The sequence below is a fragment of the Pediculus humanus genome, genomic scaffold (genome assembly GCF_000006295.1).
Source record: "Pediculus humanus corporis 1103172108232 genomic scaffold, whole genome shotgun sequence".
NCBI lineage: Eukaryota > Metazoa > Arthropoda > Insecta > Psocodea > Pediculidae > Pediculus > Pediculus humanus.
The window spans coordinates 46,032-68,706 of NW_002987802.1; the positions used below are offsets into that span (position 1 = coordinate 46,032).

A 22,675-nucleotide genomic window follows, 5' to 3' on the forward strand; every position below is an offset into this window, starting at 1 on the left:
TTTAGTCAGCAAAGCCATTTGATAAGTCATAACAAAAATGGACAATGCAGTAGTAATATTAGTAAATCTCTGGAAGTTTTCACGCAGACGGCAAATTTAATAAACGCAACGGATTTGTCTAACCTCACACTACAAAATGTGAACGTCATAGTTGATCAATCATTTTCGAATCATCCGCATCAAATTTTATTGACTTCAATAGAAGGTTTAATAAATTCAAATTCAGTACCTGTGATAATGACTCAAAATCTCAGCGAAACGTAATTCATAAACGTCTTCGAAATTATATTTTACACGTAAGTTTAAAAATAACAATAAATTTAAATTATTATTATGCAATATTCATTAAAAAAAAAAAAAAAAAAAAAAAAATAGAATTCAAGTAGTTTATGGTAACTGGAAATAATATTTCCTTTGTCATTACACGAGAAAACAGTATTTATACGCGTATAAATTATATTAACAAACGTTTTTATTTTATGCATTCGGAATAATTGATCCCTACTCTATTTTTCTCGTAATCGTTTCAATTTAATTAAAATTAATTATTTATTACTACTTACATTATATTTTTCAGCTTTTTTAAATTTATTCACGACTGTAAAATTTATAGACCGTGTACGTTATTTTAAAATTTTTCACTGGTCACGTGACTATCGATAGTTTCACATTCGATGAAATTTAAAAAAAAAAAAAAAAAAAAAAATGGATGCCGGATTAATTTTTTTAAAATAAGTTTTCATTATAAATTTAAAAAAAAACTAATTTTCTAAAATAGAATCACCAGTTTTTTATTTCACTTTTACTTCACACAGTGTATGAAAAGTTTTTTATTTATTTTTTATTAATAAAACGGTTATTTATAATTTTGTTTCTGCAAAATCTTAATCATAAAACGTTTTTTTTTATTATTATTATTACTACTACCTTTTTTTTATAATCCGAGTAACGAAACCATAAACTATTTGAAATAATTATTTTCATTATTATTATTATTACTATTTTGATATAAACTGTGAATACTTTTATAACTTTACATACATACATATATTATTTAGGTTGAAAAAAAATTGTATTTATTTTATTAAATTATTAACTTTAATTATATTAATTAATTAAAAAAAAATATATACATATATATTTTTGTAAATTTTTTTTTTACAAATATGTAGGTAGTAGGTTCTTATATTAATATTTATTAATTTAATTAGTTTATGTATTATTATTATTATTATTATTGTTATTATTCCAGTGCCTTTTACTGTTGTAATAAATTTATAAAATAAAATTATAAATTAAAAATAAAATGATTTTTACACGATAAAATGATAATTAAGTAATTTTTCAAAATAAATTAAATAATAATAAAAAAAAAAAATTTTTTTAAAATATATATTTACATATTTTTTATATTATTGATTACCAGAAAATAATAATAATAATAATAATTAAATTTTTTTTTAAAAAATGTTATTAATCAAATCGAATTGCTTTAAAGATTTTTAAAATTTTTTAAATAAAAATTTTATACTTTAATGAGGTTTTAATTAAGATAAAAAACTTTTTGTGTAAAAATATTTACTAGTGCCTTTTTTTATAAACTTGAAAGTATTAATAAAAAATTATTATTATCTTAAAAAAAATGATGATGATGACATTTATCATCGAGTTTGTTTGTATTTTCGATTAAAATTATTTATTTTGTGTAAAAAATTTCTTTATCAATCTGATTTGTAATAGTAAATGATTATTTATTTGTTATGTGAATTATTTTTTTAAAAAAAATGATATTTATCATCATTCGAACAGGAGTACTATGTCGTTTGTTTTTTTTTTTTTTCAAAATAAATATTTATGAATATATATTTTATCTGTGACATTTGCCCTTGTCAGTATTATTGTTAGTAGCTTTATACTAATTGCTTAAACATTCAAAGCTCAACATTTTATTATTATTATTATTATTATTTATATTTATTTAATTTTAGTTATTAATCTGTTTTAAAAAAAAGATCTCTGTTAATTTTTTTATTTTTCTTAAATCCGTCCTCATTAATTATAAATAAAAAAAAAAATTTTTTTTATTATGTGGTTGTGATATTTTATGTGGCTAATGTACTATATAATTTCTCAAAGGGAGCTTAGTAATTATGTATTTACTAATTTGTAAAAAAAAAAAAAAATAAATTTTATATTTAAAATTGATTAACAAATATTTATAATTTAAGAATTGTATCAATTGAATTATGTATAAAAAAATTGTTTTTTTTTTAAAATAAAATTAAAAATTGGTTTTTGAAGTATTTGAAATTTTATTTACATGTGTTTTCATATAAAATTATACTGCACTATTACAAACAAATAAGTTATTTAACATAACTTTTAATTTATTATTATTATTAATAATTTATTACCACTAATTGCAATAAGTTTTTTTTTGTTGTTTAATTAGTTCAGTCAGGGCAAAGTCTAATTTAAAAATTTTTTAAGTTCAAATATAAAAAAGTTTTTTTACTAATAACGTAACATAAAAATTTCAATCAATATCAATTAATATTATTTAATAAAATGAGGTCATTTATAAGCACACGATTAAATAAAAAATTATTATAAACGTTACTTTGCTAAAAAAAAGAATTTTTTTTTGAATTTAAAAAAAAAGAAAACAATTTGAAATTTTTTTTTCCTCAGAGTAAATAAATGTTTTCAGACAGTCAGGCGCCACGATTATTTGACGTCACGGCCATCTTTATTTCGATAGGACAGTTAATAAATACCGAGAGTTAGATGCTAGTTTCAATTTAGTCCGTTTAAAAAAAAGAATATTTTTTTTTTTTTTTTAATTTATAATTATAAAAATTTTTATTTAATTTCTTTTTTCTTTTTTTTATTTTTTTAATTCAGTTATTGTGCAATGGCGAAATTTGTGCGCCAACCGATAAAAATATCTCAGTTATTAAATAATTTAAATGTTGCTACAACTTTAAAGTTAAATGGAAGTAAACGAAATGTGTACTACTATTCATTTACTAAACAATTAAGTCAACCGCTTAACAAGCAACCAAAATGTGTGACTGCCGAGGAAGCTTTACAAACTTTAAAGTCTGGTAGGAATATTTAAATTATACCTAAAGTAATGTATTATTAATAAATAGCTGTGAATTATATGATACCTATACGTCAAAATTCACAGTGACAGTAAATAGATTAAAAAAAAAAAAAAAATGAAATCTTTGTGTACATTTATAATACCAAATTGTTTAATTAAGTTGTTGTTGTATCATCTCTGTTATTTCAAATCATTATGAGCTCAAACTGAGTAAAACTTTATATGTAAATTTGTTTATTTGATTGTTTTGAATGATAACAAAAAAACTACATATTATTAAGTTCAAAGAACTTTTCTTAGTTCATAGATCTTATTTCCATTCATTCTATTTTATTATAATGAAAATTTAAATTTTAAAACATATATTATTAAATGTTTTACATTACTCCAATTTTATTAAAATAACATTTTGTGTTTCACATCGAAATTGCACCCACCAATTTTTTTATCGAAATCAAAATTTGATTTAAAATTTAATATTTTACCATGACGATTTACATTTTCATAAAGTTTTCATAAAGTTATTTCATAAATTTGACTTTTAAAATTGAAAATCTGGATATACATATGCGATAAACTAATTTAAAAATTTTATTTTACTTAATTCGTTTTTAAAATTATTTTAGAGTATTACTTAAGTATTTAAGCTGTTGAACTTATAAAAAAAAAAGTATGAAGTATGACTCAACATGAAATTGATAAGACTTGTTTGTTTACTTGATATTATAAATTCTAAATTTAAAATTTTTTTTAGTCTTAACTAAATCATAACGATTTCAAGAGAGAGTATCAAAATGTTATTAATCAATCGATATAAATGAAAATTTTTATTTTTTCAATTTTTTTTTGTATTTTTAAAAATTTGATAGAGTTTTTAAAAAAAAAAAAAAAAGTTTTATAATAGAAACTGACTATTTCATCTGATTCTAAAATTGTTGTTATTATGTCTTCACTGCTTCGAAAAAAAAAAAAAAATTTGTTTTCCTTTTCAGTAAACATTAATTAATGTGCATATTCATGTTTATTTTACATAAAAAAAGCAACTTGATATACATCCCATTACAATATTTTTTTTTTTTGTAATTTACAAGTTTTACTCGCTTAGATACAACAACGACTAAACAACATTAATTGAAAATAATAATAATAATAATAAAATAATCAGGTTTATGTGTCATCATTAAAATGACCTTTGGTATTGATTTAAAAAAAAAAAAAAAAGGAAAAACATAAATTTATTAATTTGTATGATTTAAGAATATAAAATAAGGAAATTAGATAGGTTTTGAAATGGGAAAAAAAAAAAAAAAACTAGTTTTGCATAATTTATGTCATTCATTAAGTTTTATTTTATTAGAAAAAAAAAAAAAAAAAAAAAAAAAGAATCTTTTTGTTACATCAGATTATTTCCTTTTTTTTTATCAACACAATTTTTACTATTACCGAATTAAAGAAAAAAGAAAACAAACGAATAAAACACTTTCAATTATTTAATTTTTATTGAAGTAATATGAGAATTGAAGAAGAAGAAGAAGAAGAAGAATCTAGAAATGATTCAAGTTATTATTAGAATCAAAATAAAAACCGTTTTTAACCGTGGCCATCATCAGTTTTTTTCAATGTAAATATATTTGAAAAAAAAAAAAAAAAATTTATTAAACAAAATGAATTTCACTTCTGTCAAGATAATTTATAAAACTTGAAACAAATTCAAAACCTGATACAATATTATTAAGCCTGAGATGATAATAAATGTAAATTTCAGGTATCATTATGAAAATGAGGAAATTATTATTATTATTTTTTTTTTTCTGTTAAATGTTAATTCTATTACTTCATAATGATGTAAAATTATCTAATGGATTTCTATTTTTTTGTTTCTACGCCATATTTATTTATAATAATAATTTGCTTTAGGTAAAATAACAAAAATAAACACGACCTATCGCAAAAAAAAGGATGAATTTTTATGTTTATCAAACATTATTTACTAATTCAAGGTAATACACACACACACACACACATGCACAATTAAATAAATATGTGTGTGTGTGTGTGTGTGTTTTCAATTTGAAATTTCCTCATTTATGAGGATTCCTATGCCTGTTTTTACCACAAGGTCTTTATGACGTAAACAAAAAAAAAAAAAGAAAAAAGAAAAACAAAAAATAAAAACAAAACAAAATCAAATTGATTCTTCGCCAATTCTCTTCTAGTTAGTTTTTTTTTTTTTTTTAATATAAATTTTTTAAAAAAAAACATGTTGTGAAAATGTTTAAATGACATTATTTATTACGTTAGAGTCTCAAAATAATAATAATAATAATAATAATATTTCTCACCTATTTATAATCAATTAAAAATAAAATGGTTTGAATTATCATTCAAATTATTTGTATTGCTTATGAGCATACAAATGACTTATTATTAAATACAAATTTTATTTTTTTTTTGCTTACAGGAGATTTAGTATTTGCTCAAGGAGCTGCCGCTACACCTCAACACCTTTTACAGGTAATGACTGATTATGGAAAAGCAGAAAAATTAAAAAATATAACAGTTTGTCATATGCACACGGAAGGACCGGCTCCATACGCTTTGCCTGAAAATGCTGGTCAGTACAAAAAATTTGATTTTCCTAAAATTGAAAACGCAATCATGATTTTCCTTAATATCTACTTATTAATTTTAAAATTTCGGTTTTTTTTTTTTAAATAGATGTTTTCAGATCTTGTTCATTTTTCATGGGCGCGAACGTGAGAAAAGGTGTCGCAGAAGGAACTTCCGATTGCATACCCATTTTCTTATCTGAAATTCCTAAACTATTTCATAGAGGAATATACAAACCGGATATAGCGCTTATTCACGTACGCCATTTTTTTTTTTTTTTTTTTTCCATTAACCGTTTTGATTAAGTTTGACTTTTTTTTTTTTTTTTCAAATTAATGATTTTGTTTGTTTTTTGGGGGGTTTAGGTGAGTCCCCCTGATGAACATGGTTATTGTTCATTGGGAACATCGGTCGATTGTGTAAAATCAGCTTTGGTGTATAGTAAAACAGTTATAGCTCAGGTTAATCCTCAAATGCCGAGAACTTTTGGTGACAGCATGATTCATTCGTCGCACATTGATTACATGGTGAATGTTGACACTCCTTTGCCCGTTCATGGCGGTAAACCGCCGACAGAAGTCGAGTCTAAAATTGGTAAACTCATCGCCGAAAACCTTGTTGAAAACGGAGCCACACTTCAAATGGGTCGGTATCAATCTCATATTCTCTCCACAGTCTGTCATTGATATTTTTTAAACAAAACTAAATGTAATTATTTATTTTTATAAAGGTATTGGTAATATTCCCGACGCGGTTCTTCTCAGTTTGACAAATCACAAAGACCTTGGAATTCATACGGAAATGTTTAGCGCTGGAGTCATTGATCTTATGGAAAAAGGATGTATAACAAATAATATGAAACCCATTCACAGGGGTAAAATAGTTTCAAGTTTTCTAATCGGTCCAAAGAAATTGTATGATTTTGTACATAATAACCCCATTGTTGGTATGTATTTTTTTTTTTACAAGTATAATTAATTTATTATAAATTAAATTTTTATTGTTTACAGTGAAATTCGACCCCCAGCAAACATATATGTGTATATATATATTTCGAAGTCTTGTAATTTGAGTAGGTAAAGGGTCATTTAAAATTGCCCTCTAGTTTGTTGCGTCACATTTTTAGTTTATCAATGGAGCTTCAAAAAATATTGAATAATTTTAAATAATTTATTAATATTTTGATTATATGACGACACTGTCAAAAGTAGTGACACCTTTATAAAAATGAGTATCTTATTAACTCGGTAAGGTTTGGGAATATTTTTGAACTCGCCATTTTACATGCAAAAGTACTTCAAAACCAAGAGAAAGGAAAAAAAACAAAAAGAAAAAACAATAGTGTGAGAAGTTAAAAGAAACATTTTAGATGTTTTTATTCAAGTTTAAGTAAGAAGTTTTTGATCTATTGAAATGTTTTTTTTTTTAAGACTACCGTAGTTTTTTGAATGAAGCTTCATCGTAACCTTGATATCTTGTGCGATAAGTCGAGCTTGAGCTCGGCATGGGCTGACGTCCGCATGTCCAGTTTGTATTGAATTATCGGTAGGAAATGCTGTTTTCCGTTGGATATTGTTTAAAGCTTCGTATAAATTTACCGGTTTTCCGGAATTTTTTGCACACGTCTAATCCTCGTCAAAACGAATGGCATCTTCGTCCTCTACCTTTGAATCTCAAATCTCCTGTTCCGAGTGATATAGAAATCTCTAGAGCACAAACTCCGAAAGATATTAATATCCTTGCACAGGAAATCGGATTGACGGACGACGAATATTCATTGTACGGCAAAACAAAAGCCAAAATCAATTTGAACGTGGTCAAAAGATTAAAGGACACGCCTAATGGAAAATACGTTCTCGTCGTCGGTATAACTCCCACTCCTTTGGGAGAGGGTAAAAGTACGACAACATTGGGATTGGTTCAAGCATTATCTGCTCATCGTGATAAAAATTCATTTGCATGCATACGACAGCCTTCTCAAGGGCCGACATTTGGCATCAAAGGAGGAGCAGCAGGAGGTGGCTATTCTCAGGTAATAAAATACATTCTGCAGAGCAGCTCATGAACGAAATTTTATATTTTGTAGTGAGTAATTTTCATATTTTTAAGGTTATTCCAATGGAAGACTTTAATTTGCATTTAACTGGTGACATACATGCTGTGACTGCCGCCAACAACCTTCTTGCCGCCCAAATCGATGCTCGAATCCTTCACGAAACTTCTCAAAGTGATAAATCACTTTACGACCGTCTCGTCCCAACCGTAAGAGGGAAAAGACAATTTTCTAAAATTCAATTAAAAAGGCTTCAAAAATTGGGAATTTCAAAGACTGATCCCGATTCTCTCACGCCGGAAGAAGCCGGAAGATTTTCCAGATTGGATATAGATCCGAAAACTGTAACGTGGAGAAGAGTCGTGGATATAAATGATCGTTTTTTGAGAAAAATAACCGTTGGACAATCGCCCACGGAAAAAGGATTACATCGCGAAACGGCATTTGATATATCCGTGGCATCCGAAGTCATGGCCATATTGGCTTTGTCTACGAATTTAGCGGACATGAAAGAAAGATTGGGAAAAATTGTTGTCGGATTTAGTAGGAAAGGGGAAGCGGTAACTGCAGAAGATTTGGGAATGACGGGAGCTATGGCTATTTTATTAAAGGACGCTATTCAACCTACTCTCATGCAAAGTTTGGAAGGCTCTCCTGTGCTCGTTCACGCCGGCCCATTCGCCAATATTGCCCACGGATGTTCTTCTATAGTGGCCGATGCAGTGGCTCTCAAGTTGGTCGGAAAAGATGGGTACGTCGTTACGGAAGCAGGTTTTGGATCGGACATAGGCATGGAAAAGTTTTTAAACATCAAGTGCAGAATTTCTAACTTTTTGCCGAATGTCGTTGTCTTGGTTGCAACAATCAGAGCTTTGAAAATGCACGGAGGAGGTCCAAAAGTCACTCCCGGGAGTCCACTGGCGAAAGAATACGTCGAAGAAAATTTAACCTTGTTGGAAAAAGGTTTACCCAACTTAGTGAAACACATTGAAAATGCAAAAAGGTTTAACTTACCAGTCATCGTAGCCATAAATTCATTTGTCACGGATTCCGATCGCGAGTGCACTCTTGTGAAAAATATCAGTTTACAAAACGGAGCTTTCAGAGCTGTTACGTGCACTCATTGGGAACACGGTGGACAAGGTGCCGAAGAACTGGCCGATGCGGTCATTGAAGCCTGTCAAGAACGTAACGAATTTCAATTTTTGTACGATTTGTCTCTTCCGATAGAGGAAAAAGTTAAGAAAATCGCCAAGGAAATCTACGGTGCAGGAAGTGTCGAATTCGTTCCAAAGGTCAAGGTTTTAATGTCGGATTACGAAAAATACGGATACGACAAACTTCCGGTTTGCATGGCTAAAACTGCTTTGAGTCTGAGCGGAGATCCCAAATTAAAAGGAGTACCTAAAGATTTCACGTTGACGATTAACGACATGTTCGTATCTGCCGGCGCGGGTTTCGTCGTGCCCATGGTCGGAGAAATAACTAAAATGCCGGGTCTATCCACGAGACCAAGTGTCTACGATATGGATTTAGATACCGAAACGGAAGAAATTCAAGGCTTGTTTTAAATCCCCCGACAAACAATTTGTATATTTTTAGTTGTGCTTTTTTGGTGTCGACATATTAATTCTTTTATCTCGTTTCAAACAGTATCCGAACTTTTTTTTTTTTTTTTAAAAAAAACTCTGGACGACTAATAAATGTTTTTTGTTTTAAATTATTGTTTAAAAAAAAAAAAAAATATTTTAAACTGTTTCCAGAAATGTTGGAAGTTGATTACACCAATTCAACGTTTATTATATCACAAATGCCTAAAATGACTGCTATAAATTCTTGCATTGAAGTTGACCTCACGGGTCAAGTGGTTTCAGATTCAATCGGTACTAGAATGTATTCGGGTTTCGGAGGACAGGTTGATTTCATAAGGGGTGCTTCCGAAGCTCGTGACGGATTGGGAAAACCGATATTAGCATTTCCTTCAAGTGCCAAAGGCATTTCTAAAATTGCTCCTTTCATAAAAGAAGGTGAGTAGTTGAATCTTTTTGTTGTTGTTATCAATAATAATGATAATAAATAAATAATTTATTGGGTATCAGGTGCGGGAGTCGTTACAACCAGAGCTCACGTTGGTTACCTAGTTACCGAATATGGAATCGCTGACCTCTTTGGTAAAACATTGAGACAAAGAGCCTACGCTCTTATACAAATCGCACATCCGGATCATAGAGAAAATTTAGAAAAAGCAGCATTTAAAAGATTAAAAACTATGCCCGTCAAATGATTTGTTTTTTTTTTCTTTTTTTTTTTTTGCGCGTTTAGATTAAGATTTTCTTTTTTTTTTTTTAAAATAGGAGAATTCGTTTATAAGAAGAAGAAAAAAAAAAAAAACTTTTCGAATAATACGTACGTTAAACGAAAATAAAATAAATAAATTTTTACCGAAAATGTGTTGTTACGTCATTCATTCATTCGTTTTTTTTTTTTTTTTATTCTAAATAATTTTTTTTTTTTTTTTAACGGAAAAAGTGAAAATAATAACGTATTATTATTATTATTATTTTAAACAAGTGAACGTTTTTATTATTATTATTATTAAAGGAAAAGGAAAAAATTTTTTTTTATGTAATTTGGTGGTGTAAATGATTTATTCGTTTTGACGGTTATTTTTTTTTTCTTTTATGATTTCTTTAAAGTGTTTATAAAAGCAAAATAAAAAAATTTGAAATGAAATTAACGTGCATTTTTACACGCTTAAAATGATGCCGTTTTTTCTTTTTTTTTTTTTTTGATATAATATTTGATAAATTGTATTTTTACCAAAAATAAATACTTATTATATTATTAATGTTTATGTATAGGTATATTTATATGTACATACATAGTTTTTTTTTTTTTTTAATGCCTATAAATAATACAAGTCTTCCGTTACAAAAAAAAACCGTTTTTAATGACGTAACAAAGTTATATTGATTGCTTCGACTCGATGAAAATAATTTTATTAAATTATAATTTTTTATTTCCTCTACTTCTAGATCTGCTACTGTTTAACACGGGACGAGGTTTATACAAATCCAAACTATCATATTTTTGACAATAATTTCGTTTGCATTGTTTTTTAGGCGCGACCACAACAACTTCGTTCTGTTCTTGTTGTTGTTGTTGTGGTTGTTTTATTAACCTTTTACTCGTCGTTTCTTTAATTAATTTTTCAACAAATCCTAAAATATAAATAAATAAAAAATTTTATTTATTTTCTATAAAACTGTAAAAAAAAAAAAAATTTGTTTGTTTTTACCATCTTTTAGTGACACGCAATCGTCGCTTTCCGGACTCAATGGCAGTGAACATTTTTGTTGATTGTAAGCGTTATTTTTATCATTTTCCCCTTTGCTATTTTGATAATGATGATTTTTCGAATTTAAATCCGTCATTTCCAATCCTCGAGATTCTTCTTTCCCATGTTTCTGTAAAAAGAAAATTTTTAATTTGAAATAAACGTACGAATAACTTTACACACGTGGGTGCGCGCGCAAACGTTTGTTTACCTGAATTTCTAAAATATTAATGTCTTCTGACCCGACCAATAGCGCTTCGACGAGTTTATCGTCTACTTCCGATTTCCGGTTATTGACACTTTTACTAACGTCTTTTTCACTTCTTAAATATTCTTCTGATTTAACATCATCGTAATCGTTCGTCGCGGTCGCGTTTTTCACCGAAACTTCATCATTATCGTTTTGTTTTCCGCTGAAATTAAATTTGTTCGAATTGTTTTTTGTTTTTTCCGTTAGTCTCGAAGTTATTTCGGAAATGTTCGAATTTGAAAACGTGGCGTCCGTTTCGCGATACGTTTCCGACTCGAAAATTCGCGTTTTGTTATTCAATTGATAATTTCCGTAAGTCAAATGATGATTTGAATTTCTATTTTTCTCTTTTATTCCCTCGTGCAATGGTTTCTTTTTTTGCCTTTTCCTAGGTTTACCCTGTCTCAAAGCTTTTCTCTTGTACCTGTTTAATAATTTCAAATGAAGTGCTTTTTTTTCTTTGGCTAAATTCTCTTTGTTTTTCTCACGTTGAAAATCAAAATCGCTTGAATTCACTTTAACCCTGTTTATGTTTTCTTTTACCGAATCGTCCGATTCGTTTTTTTCCACTACACACCGACGCCATTTTTTTTTCTTATCTTTATTATGATATTTTTCATAATGTTTTGAATTTGTCCATTTGTAAAATTCAGACGTGAGAGGATCGAAAATTATGCTGTTTTTGAAATTTCCAAGGCCCTTAAACATATTCGTTATTATTTTCGCGTTTTCTTCTTCGAAATTAAAATCACTTTCGGGATCTGAACCGTCGTCTGATATGAGAGTCAAATCATTTTCAGCTTCATCGACGAAATCTTTAAATTCTTCCTCGCAATCCAATTTACATTTTTCCCATTCTTCGAAATATTTAAATCCAGTCGAATTGAATTTAACGTAAAAATCATCGATCAATTTTGGAAATTTGACCTTTGTCAAAGCTCTTTCCTGAACGAGTTTTTTTATGTCTAAAATTTTATCTACAACAGACTCATTCGATGTTTCCTTATTAACAATTTCAACGTTTTCTTCGCATTTGTTAGTTTTTTCCACGGTAAACTCTTCCGAGCAAATCCAGTTTTCGTTGACTAATAAAATTTGTTCTCCATCCGAAGGAATCCAATCTTCGTTCATTTCTAAAACCACTTCTTCCGCTTCTCCGTGCATTACTTCCACGTCTTTATCGAATTCCGATTCGTTATTTTGCGATTTTTCCCTTTTGATTTCTTCTCCGTCTTGTTCTCTTTCTTTATTTTTATTTTCCATTTTGTTTCTGCTTCCGCCTGATTTATCTCTTTCGTGACTGTCTCGATCCGTTGACCTTCTCCCATCTTTTTTGTTACGCTCTTTGCCGTGATCATCCGTATTTTTATTTTTTTTCTTTTCCTCGCTTTTTTTCTTTTTACTATGCGAATCATCTTTAAAATCCAAATCCCTATGACGGCTTTGATGGGAACGTTTGTGATATTTGGAACTTTTGTCTTTGGACGATGAAAAAGTTGTCGACGAATAATTTTTTTTCGAACTATAAAATTTATCTCGACTTTTATCCGATTTCGAATCTCTATCCTCTCGACTCTTTCTTTCACGGTCATTATCTTTTTCCTTAACTTTATCCTTTTCTCTTTCTCTATCTCTATCTCTATCCCTGTCTCGTTCCCTATCTCTTTCTTTATCTCTATCTCTATCTCTGTCTCTATCTCTATCCTTATCCCTGTCTCTGTCTCTATCTCTTTCTCTATCTTTATCCTTGTCCCGATCTCTGTCCCTGTCCCTATCCCTATCCCTATCCCTGTCTCTATCTTTATCTCTGTCTCTATCCTTATCCTTGTCTTTGTCTTTATCTTTATCTTTGTCTTTATCCTTTTCTTTTTCTTTATCTTTTTGTCTGTCGACTTTTATTTCCCTCTCTTTCACATTTTTATACCGTTCATCGTCTTTTCGTCGTTTATCCACATCTTCTTTGTGATGTTTTTCATCTTTTGAAAATTTCTTGTCTTCTTTTTTAATGTTCTTTTCTTTTTTATCGAAAAAATCATTCTTTTCGTAACTTTTATAACCGTTAGACTCATCGGAAGAATTTGCATTTTTTCTTTCACTAATTATTCCTTCATTTTTATTAGACATCCTAGCAGATTCTAAATCTTCTGGTTTTATTTTAGGAATACGTCCTATGAAATTTAACATTTTTGAATTTTCTGCATCATCCTCATATGGCTTATCAGTTTCTGATAGTTCAGGGGTCAATCGACCTTGACTTATTGGACTCATTTGATTCATAATCGAATCATCACTTTCTCTGCTCTCACTCATCGATTTCTCATTGATTTCTAATCGCAAAGAATTATCTGAGTCTAAAGAATTTGAAGGTTCCATTTCGTTTATGCGCAGCTTTTCTACTCCTAATTGACTACAAGACTCTTGACTTTCATCAGATACAATATCCATTTTTCCAAAATCTTTTTGATTTTCCAAAGATACCTCCTCTGTTTTTATTTGAACAAATCGATCAAGGGTTAAATTATTTTTAATTTTACTGGAAAACTCTTCTTTCCACATATCAATTTTATCAAATCCTGAAAATTTAAATGATTATAATAATATTAATTTGTTTCTTGTTCGTCTAACTTACTTACACAAACACCATTCTATGATGTTTATAAAAAACCAAAATTCTTACCCATTTTTTCTGCATTTTCTAATTTTTGTTGAGCAGAAAATTTTAAATCAGTCATATTTTCTTTTTCATTAAAATCACTTTTAGAATTTTCTTCTAAAAAAATTAAAAAATTAAATTTTTCCAATTAAATTTTATTAAATAATCAAAAAGTTTTATACCACCATTCAATAAAAAGAAAAACGACAATTTTTTTTTTTTTTTTACCTTTTATTTTAATTTCAAAATCATCATTCAAATTGTAATTTTCACTTCCAGGTGGTTTAAGATTTTCAATTTCACTGTTGGATGATGACACTAGAAAAATAAATTATGATATGGACATTCAAAATTTTCATTAACAATAGAAAACGATAAATCAATATGTAAGTACAATTGTTTATATATATTTGAAAGACGAACCAACTACCTTTTAAAATAAAAAAACTAATGCATGTTCTTATTAACAAAATGAAATAAAACAAATAAATAAATAAAATAAAAGATAAGTTTCAGATAAACATAATTAAATGATAATTAACAATATAAAATAAACAATATAATTTGTAAAATTTAATTTTTTTAATGAAACCCGTTGTTAAAATCAAGTTTGTCAAATTTAAATGTCAATTTGATAAATTATATAAATAGTACCTTTTTTTTGAAAATGATCAGTTGGTTTAGGAATGCTCAAATAATTATACACAACTTCTTCGACTTCAGGTAAAAATACTGTGCCCAAAACATTCGGATTAACCACTTGATCTACTATTCTATTGATGCCAGCATCAAAGAAATTTGAACTGCCACAAGAAATCATAAAAATTTATTTATGTTTTTATAATAATAATAATAATAATAATAATAATAATATGAAATTTATTACTACTTACTCTAGAATATGTTTTCTTAAGGAATCCCTTAATTGGTTTTTGTTCAAATCTGGTTTCCATACTTGTTTACTTAAAAACTGTGTTACTGTACCTTCAACTCTTTGTTGTAAATTTTGATAAGCAGGCTGTAAATTTAAATACAACGTGATTAATACAAAATATTAATTTTTTTAAATAAATGTTAACAATTTAAATAAATAAAATATTATTATTGTACATAAATAAATAAAAAAGCTCTAAAACCTTTGTATCCGCATCAGACATGCATTCTTTTCTTAATTTATCGAATTTTCCTTGCGAAAGGAATTCGTTAACGATTTTATCAATTAATAAAGGATCTCCGTGAGGATACGAATATACATTAACATCCATGTTAAAATATTTAATAATTAAGAAAATAAACACATTTAACACTTATCAGCTATTCAACTACAATTTAAGACTCCATCTTGTTTTCGTGAACTTGCTAAAAAAAATAAGCAAAAATTCGAAACGAAAATCATTATAACTATATTACGGGTTTAGTTTTAATAAAAGAAAAATTTTGTTAAATTTTGTTAAATTTTGTAAAATTTTGTAAAATAAAAACAAATATTTAATCGTGAAGTAACAATTTATTACAATTTTCATAAATAAAAAAAAAAAAAAAAATTGATAAATTGAATTATGATAAATTTATTTTTTAGGTCGATAGTTAATTTTAGCAAACCGCTTCAATAATAAAATTTTAAGTTTTCATTTACATAGAACATTAGTTGTATTTATATTTCATTAAAATATCATCATTCATACCTTTAATGAAAAATGTCAGGTACCAAAGGTAAATTTCGTTTTAATTTTAAATAACTTTATGTTGACATTTTTTTTTTTAAGAGACATTGCAATGTATTGCTTAATTATTTTATTAATTTAATGAAAAATTAAAATTTATTGAGTAGATTGATTGAAAATACTCTTTTTTTATTTTTAAAGACGAATCTGATGTTGAAGCAAGTAATAATTTATCTAATGAAAAAATAATTGATGATGTTGTCGAGTCATGTAAAAAATTAAATGTTGAAAACCAAAGTGATAATTGTGATTCTAAAGAGGCAAATGAACATGATGATGTCGATGAAGATGCCATCGATGAAATTCGTCTTAAGGAGTTAGATAATGCAAGCAGTCGAGAAGAGTTACAGGTAATCAAAAGAATATTGATAATGATTCATAGTATTGAAAAACAATAATTTTTGTATTAACACAAATGATTAACTTTTTAATTTTTTTTGTTACAGGAAAGAAAAGAATTAGGAATTAAAATTAAAGAAGAAGGAAACACTTTATTTAAAAATGGAGAATATGAATCTGCGATAAAAAAATATTCTCAAGCTTTAAATACATGTCCTTTAGAATTTGTCGAAGAAAGAGCAGTTTTATATGCTAACAGAGCAGCAGCAAAGTTAAAAAATGTAATTGCAATGAAATTTTTTCTGCATAATTAACTGGGCATTTGATTAATGTTTTTATTTTAATAATTTCAGGGTTTAAATAAAGAAGCTATTGATGATTGTTCAAAAGCTTTGGAATTAAATCCTAATTATGTGAAAGCCTACATAAGGAGAGCTAAACTATATGAAGAATGTGATAAGTTGGATGAAGCTTTAGAAGATTATAAAAAAATTTTAGAGTTTGACCCTGGATATAGTGAAGCAATCGCAGCGACAATGGTAAAATAATTTATTTCAATAATCAATTGTAACCACTTTACTCAAAACTTTAAATTTAATAATAATTGAATTATGATATTCACAGAGGTTGCCAGAAGAAATAAATAAAAGAAATGAAAAACTTAAAACTGAAATGTTAAGTTCATTAAAAGAATTAGGAAATAAACTGTTGAAACCATTTGGACTTTCCACTGATAATTTTCAACTTCAGCAAGATCCCAATAGCGGTGGATATTCTATTAATTTTACACAAAATAAAAAATGACCAAATAATTATAAATTAAAATTTTCAAGTTAAGATTTCTTAAAACCACATAACATAAAAAGTTATTAATAATAAAGTGCTTCAAAATACTGTAATGGTATTAGTGTTAAAAAAAAAAAATAAAACTGGCTTCTGTAAGTTAATTATAAATGATAATAATAATTTTCTAAATAATAAATTTTTCAATATTATTGTTTATTATTATGACACCTATTCGACATTAAAAAAAAAATTATTATTAAATGGTAGCGATTAAAAGAAACTTTGGAATATAATCTATTCCTTATAATTTGACTAAAAGAGCATTATAGTTTCAATATGTATTTAATTCAGTATGTTCTGTAATAGCACCATAATATTATGCCCAATTAGGAAATTTACGAATAAACTCATTTTCTTAAAAGTTGGAAAAAAATCAAACAAATAATAATCCCCATTTTAAAATGTTTGGAAAAAGTCAAAATCATTTTTTTCAAGGATAATAAAAGCAATAAAATTACAAAAAAATGTGAAAAATTAAATTTTATTAAAAATAAATGAGTATAAAAATGTAAAAAATTATTTGTTAAATTATGTTTTACAAAAAGAATCTGTAAATTCAAGTATTCACTTATAGTAATTATTTTTTTTTTTTTTTTTACAGAAGCTACTAACTTAAGTAAGAAAAAAAAATTTTTTTTTGATTTTTAAATAATCATTTATTTATAGGTTTCAAACTTTGATTCAAAATTTGTTATTTCAACTGGAATATTATCAATTTCATTATAATCACACCAATCCTTACTGGAAAGGTCAACATCATCGAATATTTTTTTCCCGCTTTGAACAGCCCAACCATCTCTAGGTTCAAAATCAGTCAATTCCAATCCTCTACAATCAAATCCGATAATTGTTTTAAACTGTTCTTCATCTGAATCCAAATAAACTGTTTCTAAATTTTTTTTATCAGGTACTTTTTTAGTATTAGACATTAAACTGCTCAAAGGAATAATTAGTAATGAATTTTGTCGATTGCAACATTTGCATTTATAAACAAAATTTGCCGATGCTCTTATTAATTCTGTTTCTTCTTTTTGTGACACAACATGCCAATTAGGATTTTCTTCTCCGCAGCCGGTACATTTTACCTAAAAAATAATAATTCAAAATTAATCATAATATATAAATTTTGTACACGTTTTTTCAAAAATACTATTTCTAACTAGTAAATATAAATTAAAAACCGTTTCGTTTGGCTTTTCCCCAAAAAATTTTCAAAATTTTTTGATATTTTAACTCTAATTTATTTCATGTGAATTATTATTATTACCTTTAAAGCCCAACCGAATTGATCAAGATCCATTGGATATAACTTATCAACATTTTTAAGGTTGGCTTTAATTTTTAATCCAACTTTACCCATTTGTGAATGAGTGAATTTTTTAATTTAAAAATTAAAAGTAAACGCTATCCGACAGTAAAACTGTTAAAGTAAGAAACCCTAAAAATTTTTATACTATGACTTATGGTTAAAACTTTACAAGTCGGCTGTGAAACAGGGGGAGGTTCGAAAATGGCGATGGGTAAAGGTTTTCGCGTTTTCGAAAAGTTAAACCCTCCGAACCCCTATAGTATTTTATTAGAACAAAGAAATAAAGATGAGACGTTATTATTTGAATCTCAAGCCATTGCAGTATTATCTTCTCAAGAAACCGATTCCATGAAACGTCAATATACAAAACTACTAGATGCTTATGGATGTCTTGGTGTCTTACAATTAAACGCAGGTGAAAATACTGTGCTTTATTTAGTTTTAGTCACTGGATGCGTATCAATTGGAAAATTGTGTGATTCTGAAATATTTCGAATCACTCAAACTACTTTTATATCTTTACGTAATCAACCTCAGGATGAAGAGAGAATTTCAGAAGTGAGAAGACTTTTGAATTCTGGAACTTTTTATTTCTCTTGGTCATCAACTGGAGAACCTCTAGATTTAACATTATGTGCCCAGAAAATGAAAACCACTTCAATTACAGATAATAGGTTTTTTTGGAATAGAATGTTACACATTCATTTACTACGTTTTAGTGTTAATTGTTCTCATTGGGTATTAAAAGCATTGTGTGGAAGTGTGGAAATTAGAACTGTTTATGTTGGACACAGGCAAGCCAAAGCATGTATTATTTCTAGGCTTAGTTGCGAGAGAGCCGGAACAAGGTTTAACGTTAGAGGTAGTAACGACGATGGTCATGTTGCTAATTTTGTTGAAACTGAGCAGTTGATTGTTTTAGACAATGAAATCACTTCTTTTATTCAAACAAGAGGATCAGTACCATTATATTGGGAACAGCCTGGTATTCAAGTTGGGTCACATAAAGTAAAAATGTCTAGGGGTTTCGATGCAAGCCACTCAGTTTTTGAAAGGCACATGAAAATGATAAAAGATCGCTATGGACATCAGGTTATTATTAACTTACTCGGTTCTTCTATGATTGGCAGTAAGGAAGGAGAAGCACTTCTTAGTAGTTTGTTTCAATCTCATCATAAAGCATCTTTACAAAATGCAGATGTTCCTCACATTTTATTCGATTATCATCTGGAATGTAGAGGTGGAAACACAAAAAATTTGATTAAATTAAAACACAAAGTTGAAAAATACTTGAAAGCATTTTCATTATATTATGCCAAAGGATCTGATATGATAACAGAGCAAAAAGGTACTATTAGAACTAATTGTTTAGATTGTTTGGATAGAACCAATTGCGTTCAGACATTTTTAGGACTTGAAATTCTTGGTAAGCAGTTACACTTATTAAGAATTATGGAAAAACAACAGATGGTCACTCGTTTCGAGGAAGTTTTTAGACAATTGTGGATAAACAATGGCAATGAAATCAGTAAAATTTATGCTGGAACAGGTGCTATTCAAGGTAGTTCAAAGTTAATGGATGGAGCTAGGTCTGCTGCAAGAACCATACAAAATAATTTATTGGATAACAGCAAACAAGAAGCTATAGACATATTATTATTAGGTAGTAATTTAAATAGTGAACTAGCTGATAGGGCAAGAATATTTCTTCCTCCTAACATGCAGCATGCTCCAACTAATGTACTGAGAGAAATGTGTAAACGACACAATGAATATGTTTATACCCAAACTGTTAGAGTAGCAGTAGGAACTTATAATGTGAACGGCGGAAAACATTTCAGATCTGTTGCCCATAAAGATATTTCTCTAACAGATTGGTTATTAGACGCTCCGAAACTATCAAAGTCTAAATCTTTAGTGGATTTGGCTCATACACAAGGAAACGAGGCTCCAGTTGATATATTTGCAATCGGGTTTGAAGAAATAGTAGATTTAAATGCTAGTAATATCATGGCTGCAAGTACTGAAAATGCAAAAGCATGGGCTGAAGAATTGGAAAAAGCTTTATCAAGAGATGAAAAGTACGTTTTGATAACGTACATGCAATTAGTTGGAGTGTGTCTGTACTTGTTTATTCGAGAAATTCATGCACCTTACATTCGTGACGTTGCCTTGGACTCGGTAAAAACGGGATTGGGAGGAGCCACTGGAAATAAAGGCGCATGCACAATTCGATGTCTTTTTTACAACACATCCATGTGCTTTGTGTGTGCACATTTTGCAGCCGGTCAATCGCAGGTTTCTGAGAGAAACGCGGATTATGCCGAAATTACAAGAAAAATAACATTTCCCATGGGTAGAACCTTAAATTCTCACGATTATGTATTTTGGTGCGGAGACTTCAATTACAGGATAGATATGGACAAAGATGAAATAAAAGAGGCGCTTAAAAATAATGAATTGGATAAGGTTTTGCGAAACGATCAACTTAAAATGCAGCAAGAATCGGGAAATGTTTTCAAAAACTTCATCGAGGGAAATATTAATTTTTTTCCAACTTACAAGTACGATTTATTTTCTGACGACTACGACACCAGTGAAAAGCAAAGAGCTCCAGCTTGGACCGACAGAGTTTTATGGCGCCGCCGTAAACAAACTCCAGACTCGGATGCTTCACCTAATGATTGGAATCCAGGAAATTTAGTTTTTTACGGTAGAGCCGAGCTCAAGCAAAGCGATCATCGTCCAGTCATTGGAATTATCGATATCGAAGTTTACCGAATTAATGAAGAAGCCAGGAAAAATGTTTTTAAAGAAGTTATCGAATATTTGGGTCCCCCCGATTCTACGGTTGTTGTTCAAGTTTTAGAAGACGACGCTTATTTGGTATTCGACGATAATTTTATGATGTCATTATTACAAGAATTATCTCAGATAGGAGAGGTGATATTGGTTCGATTTGTTGAAGATACCATGTGGATTACATTTAGAGATGGACAGTGTGCATTGGCAGCTGCTAAAAAAGGCTCAACTCAACTTTGTGGCCACAACATAAAACTTTCTTTGAAAACTACCGACTGGGTTAGCGAAGCAGAGTCCGAATTGGCTTTATGCTCTAATAATACCACTCCACTTTGCGAATACGATTCATTAACTGTAAATATTTCTCCGAATAACATTCAACAACCGGATGGTACTTTCGAAAAACAAAATGACGAAACTTTGAACGCTTCTAATTCCACGTTAGATGAATCTAATGGAAAGAACAGTAATCCTCCTCAGAGACCTGCACCCCCATCGCGTCCTCCTCAACCCGTGTCACCTGCTCGCCCGGTGAAACCCAGAGCGGGTGTTATAAGCATGCCTGTGAGACCGGCTCCCCAAGTTCCACAACCCCCTAGCATTTCAACATTTTCTAACGATTTCCCACCGGAGGCCGCTTCTGCGGATTTCATAAACAACGAAAAAAAAGTAGATTACGAGACTTGTTCGGCCATCTACGAAGAAATTCCAGAAAATAATTATAAACCTTTTCCGGAAAGTCAACCTCCGCCGCCTCCTCAAAGCGGTGATAACACAAATAATTATCCTCCTCCTCTTCCGCAAAGGCCACGTCCCGTACCTGTTACATCTGAACGCGTACCTCCACCCATACCGGCAAGAGCTTCAGATCCTCCTCCCATTCCTGCACGAACTGGAATTCCTCCACCTTAATTAGTTTTTGCTTAATTGTGATATTATTATTATTATTATTGTTATTGTTATTGACGGTTACAAGCGTAAATACACGCACACATAGAGAAAATATTCCTTACTTAAGAATATTACACCATTCATGCTTATAGTTAATTAATTATTATTATTATTATGTCATAAATAGGCTCATTATTATTATTATTATTATTATTTCTGTCTGTTATTTAAGTTAGTTAAGTTAATGAGTAGGAATAATAATAATAGGAAATGTGATGTTAAACAAAAAAAATAGAAAAAATTCAGTGCAAATATTCCAAATGATGTGATAAATTTTTTTTATTTTTTTAATATTGTTTATATTTAATTTAATTTAATTATTTATATATATATATAATACAAGCAAGTCATACAACGATTTATTTATTTATTTTATTTTTATTTATTATTTTATTTAATTTTGCTTTTAAATTCCATCATTATTATTATTATTATTATTTAAATTTTATAGAATTATCTATCCAATGTCCATGGCATTAAAATCATTTTCCCATGTGAATTTCTATTAATTATATTTATTAATAATAATGATAATAGTGTTAGTAGTAATAAAAGAATAATAATAATAATAACTGATGTTATAATTGTTGCATAAATTTATTTAATATTATTTTTATTTATATTATAAAATCTTTACGAAAAAAATCAATGTTAATAAATATATATGTATGTGTAATTTCTAAAAAATCAAT

General features: G+C 28.3%; 7 protein-coding genes across 7 annotated transcripts in view; 5 read left to right on the forward strand and 2 right to left on the reverse strand.

The window, feature by feature from the left end:
• Positions 1-264, forward strand: part of Phum_PHUM456170 (uncharacterized protein) — a gene marked incomplete at both ends in the record, with an annotated part of 398 nt that extends 134 nt beyond the window's left edge. The window contains one exon of the mRNA XM_002429864.1: positions 63-264. Within this exon, the coding sequence (XP_002429909.1) occupies positions 63-264 (202 nt within the window). The remainder of the gene's footprint in view (positions 1-62) is intronic.
• A 5,306-nt stretch (positions 265-5,570) lies between these two features.
• On the forward strand, positions 5,571-10,056 carry Phum_PHUM456180 (4-hydroxybutyrate coenzyme A transferase, putative; the record flags this gene model as incomplete). The annotated part of the gene is made up of 6 exons (XM_002429865.1): positions 5,571-5,723; positions 5,828-5,976; positions 6,085-6,364; positions 6,450-6,665; positions 9,536-9,799; positions 9,872-10,056. Coding segments are annotated over 6 exons (1,245 nt in total), but the record flags the coding sequence as incomplete, so codon positions are not given.
• On the forward strand, positions 7,272-9,343 carry Phum_PHUM456190 (formate-tetrahydrofolate ligase, putative; the record flags this gene model as incomplete). Its single annotated transcript, XM_002429866.1, has 2 exons — positions 7,272-7,751; positions 7,829-9,343. 2 exons carry the CDS (start codon positions 7,272-7,274, stop codon positions 9,341-9,343), a joined length of 1,995 nt encoding a protein of 664 aa, XP_002429911.1.
• Positions 10,057-10,677: 621 nt separating the features above from the next.
• Phum_PHUM456200 (coiled-coil domain-containing protein, putative) lies at positions 10,678-15,277 on the reverse strand (the record flags this gene model as incomplete). The annotated part of the gene is made up of 10 exons (XM_002429867.1): positions 10,678-10,694; positions 10,802-10,909; positions 11,071-11,239; positions 11,321-12,990; positions 13,417-13,842; positions 14,037-14,129; positions 14,241-14,330; positions 14,667-14,815; positions 14,906-15,030; positions 15,149-15,277. The coding sequence occupies 10 exons, from the start codon at positions 15,275-15,277 to the stop codon at positions 10,678-10,680; spliced, it is 2,976 nt and encodes a 991-aa protein (XP_002429912.1).
• Positions 15,278-15,709: 432 nt separating this feature from the next.
• On the forward strand, positions 15,710-16,879 carry Phum_PHUM456210 (tetratricopeptide repeat protein, putative; the record flags this gene model as incomplete). The annotated part of the gene is made up of 5 exons (XM_002429868.1): positions 15,710-15,725; positions 15,878-16,086; positions 16,183-16,356; positions 16,429-16,614; positions 16,700-16,879. The coding sequence occupies 5 exons, from the start codon at positions 15,710-15,712 to the stop codon at positions 16,877-16,879; spliced, it is 765 nt and encodes a 254-aa protein (XP_002429913.1).
• Positions 16,880-17,577: 698 nt separating this feature from the next.
• On the reverse strand, positions 17,578-18,281 carry Phum_PHUM456220 (uncharacterized protein; the record flags this gene model as incomplete). Its single annotated transcript, XM_002429869.1, has 2 exons — positions 17,578-18,006; positions 18,189-18,281. The coding sequence occupies 2 exons, from the start codon at positions 18,279-18,281 to the stop codon at positions 17,578-17,580; spliced, it is 522 nt and encodes a 173-aa protein (XP_002429914.1).
• Positions 18,282-18,383: 102 nt separating this feature from the next.
• On the forward strand, positions 18,384-21,944 carry Phum_PHUM456230 (synaptojanin-1, putative; the record flags this gene model as incomplete). Its single annotated transcript, XM_002429870.1, has 2 exons — positions 18,384-18,585; positions 18,607-21,944. 2 exons carry the CDS (start codon positions 18,384-18,386, stop codon positions 21,942-21,944), a joined length of 3,540 nt encoding a protein of 1,179 aa, XP_002429915.1.
• Between the last annotated feature and the right edge of the window lie 731 nt (positions 21,945-22,675).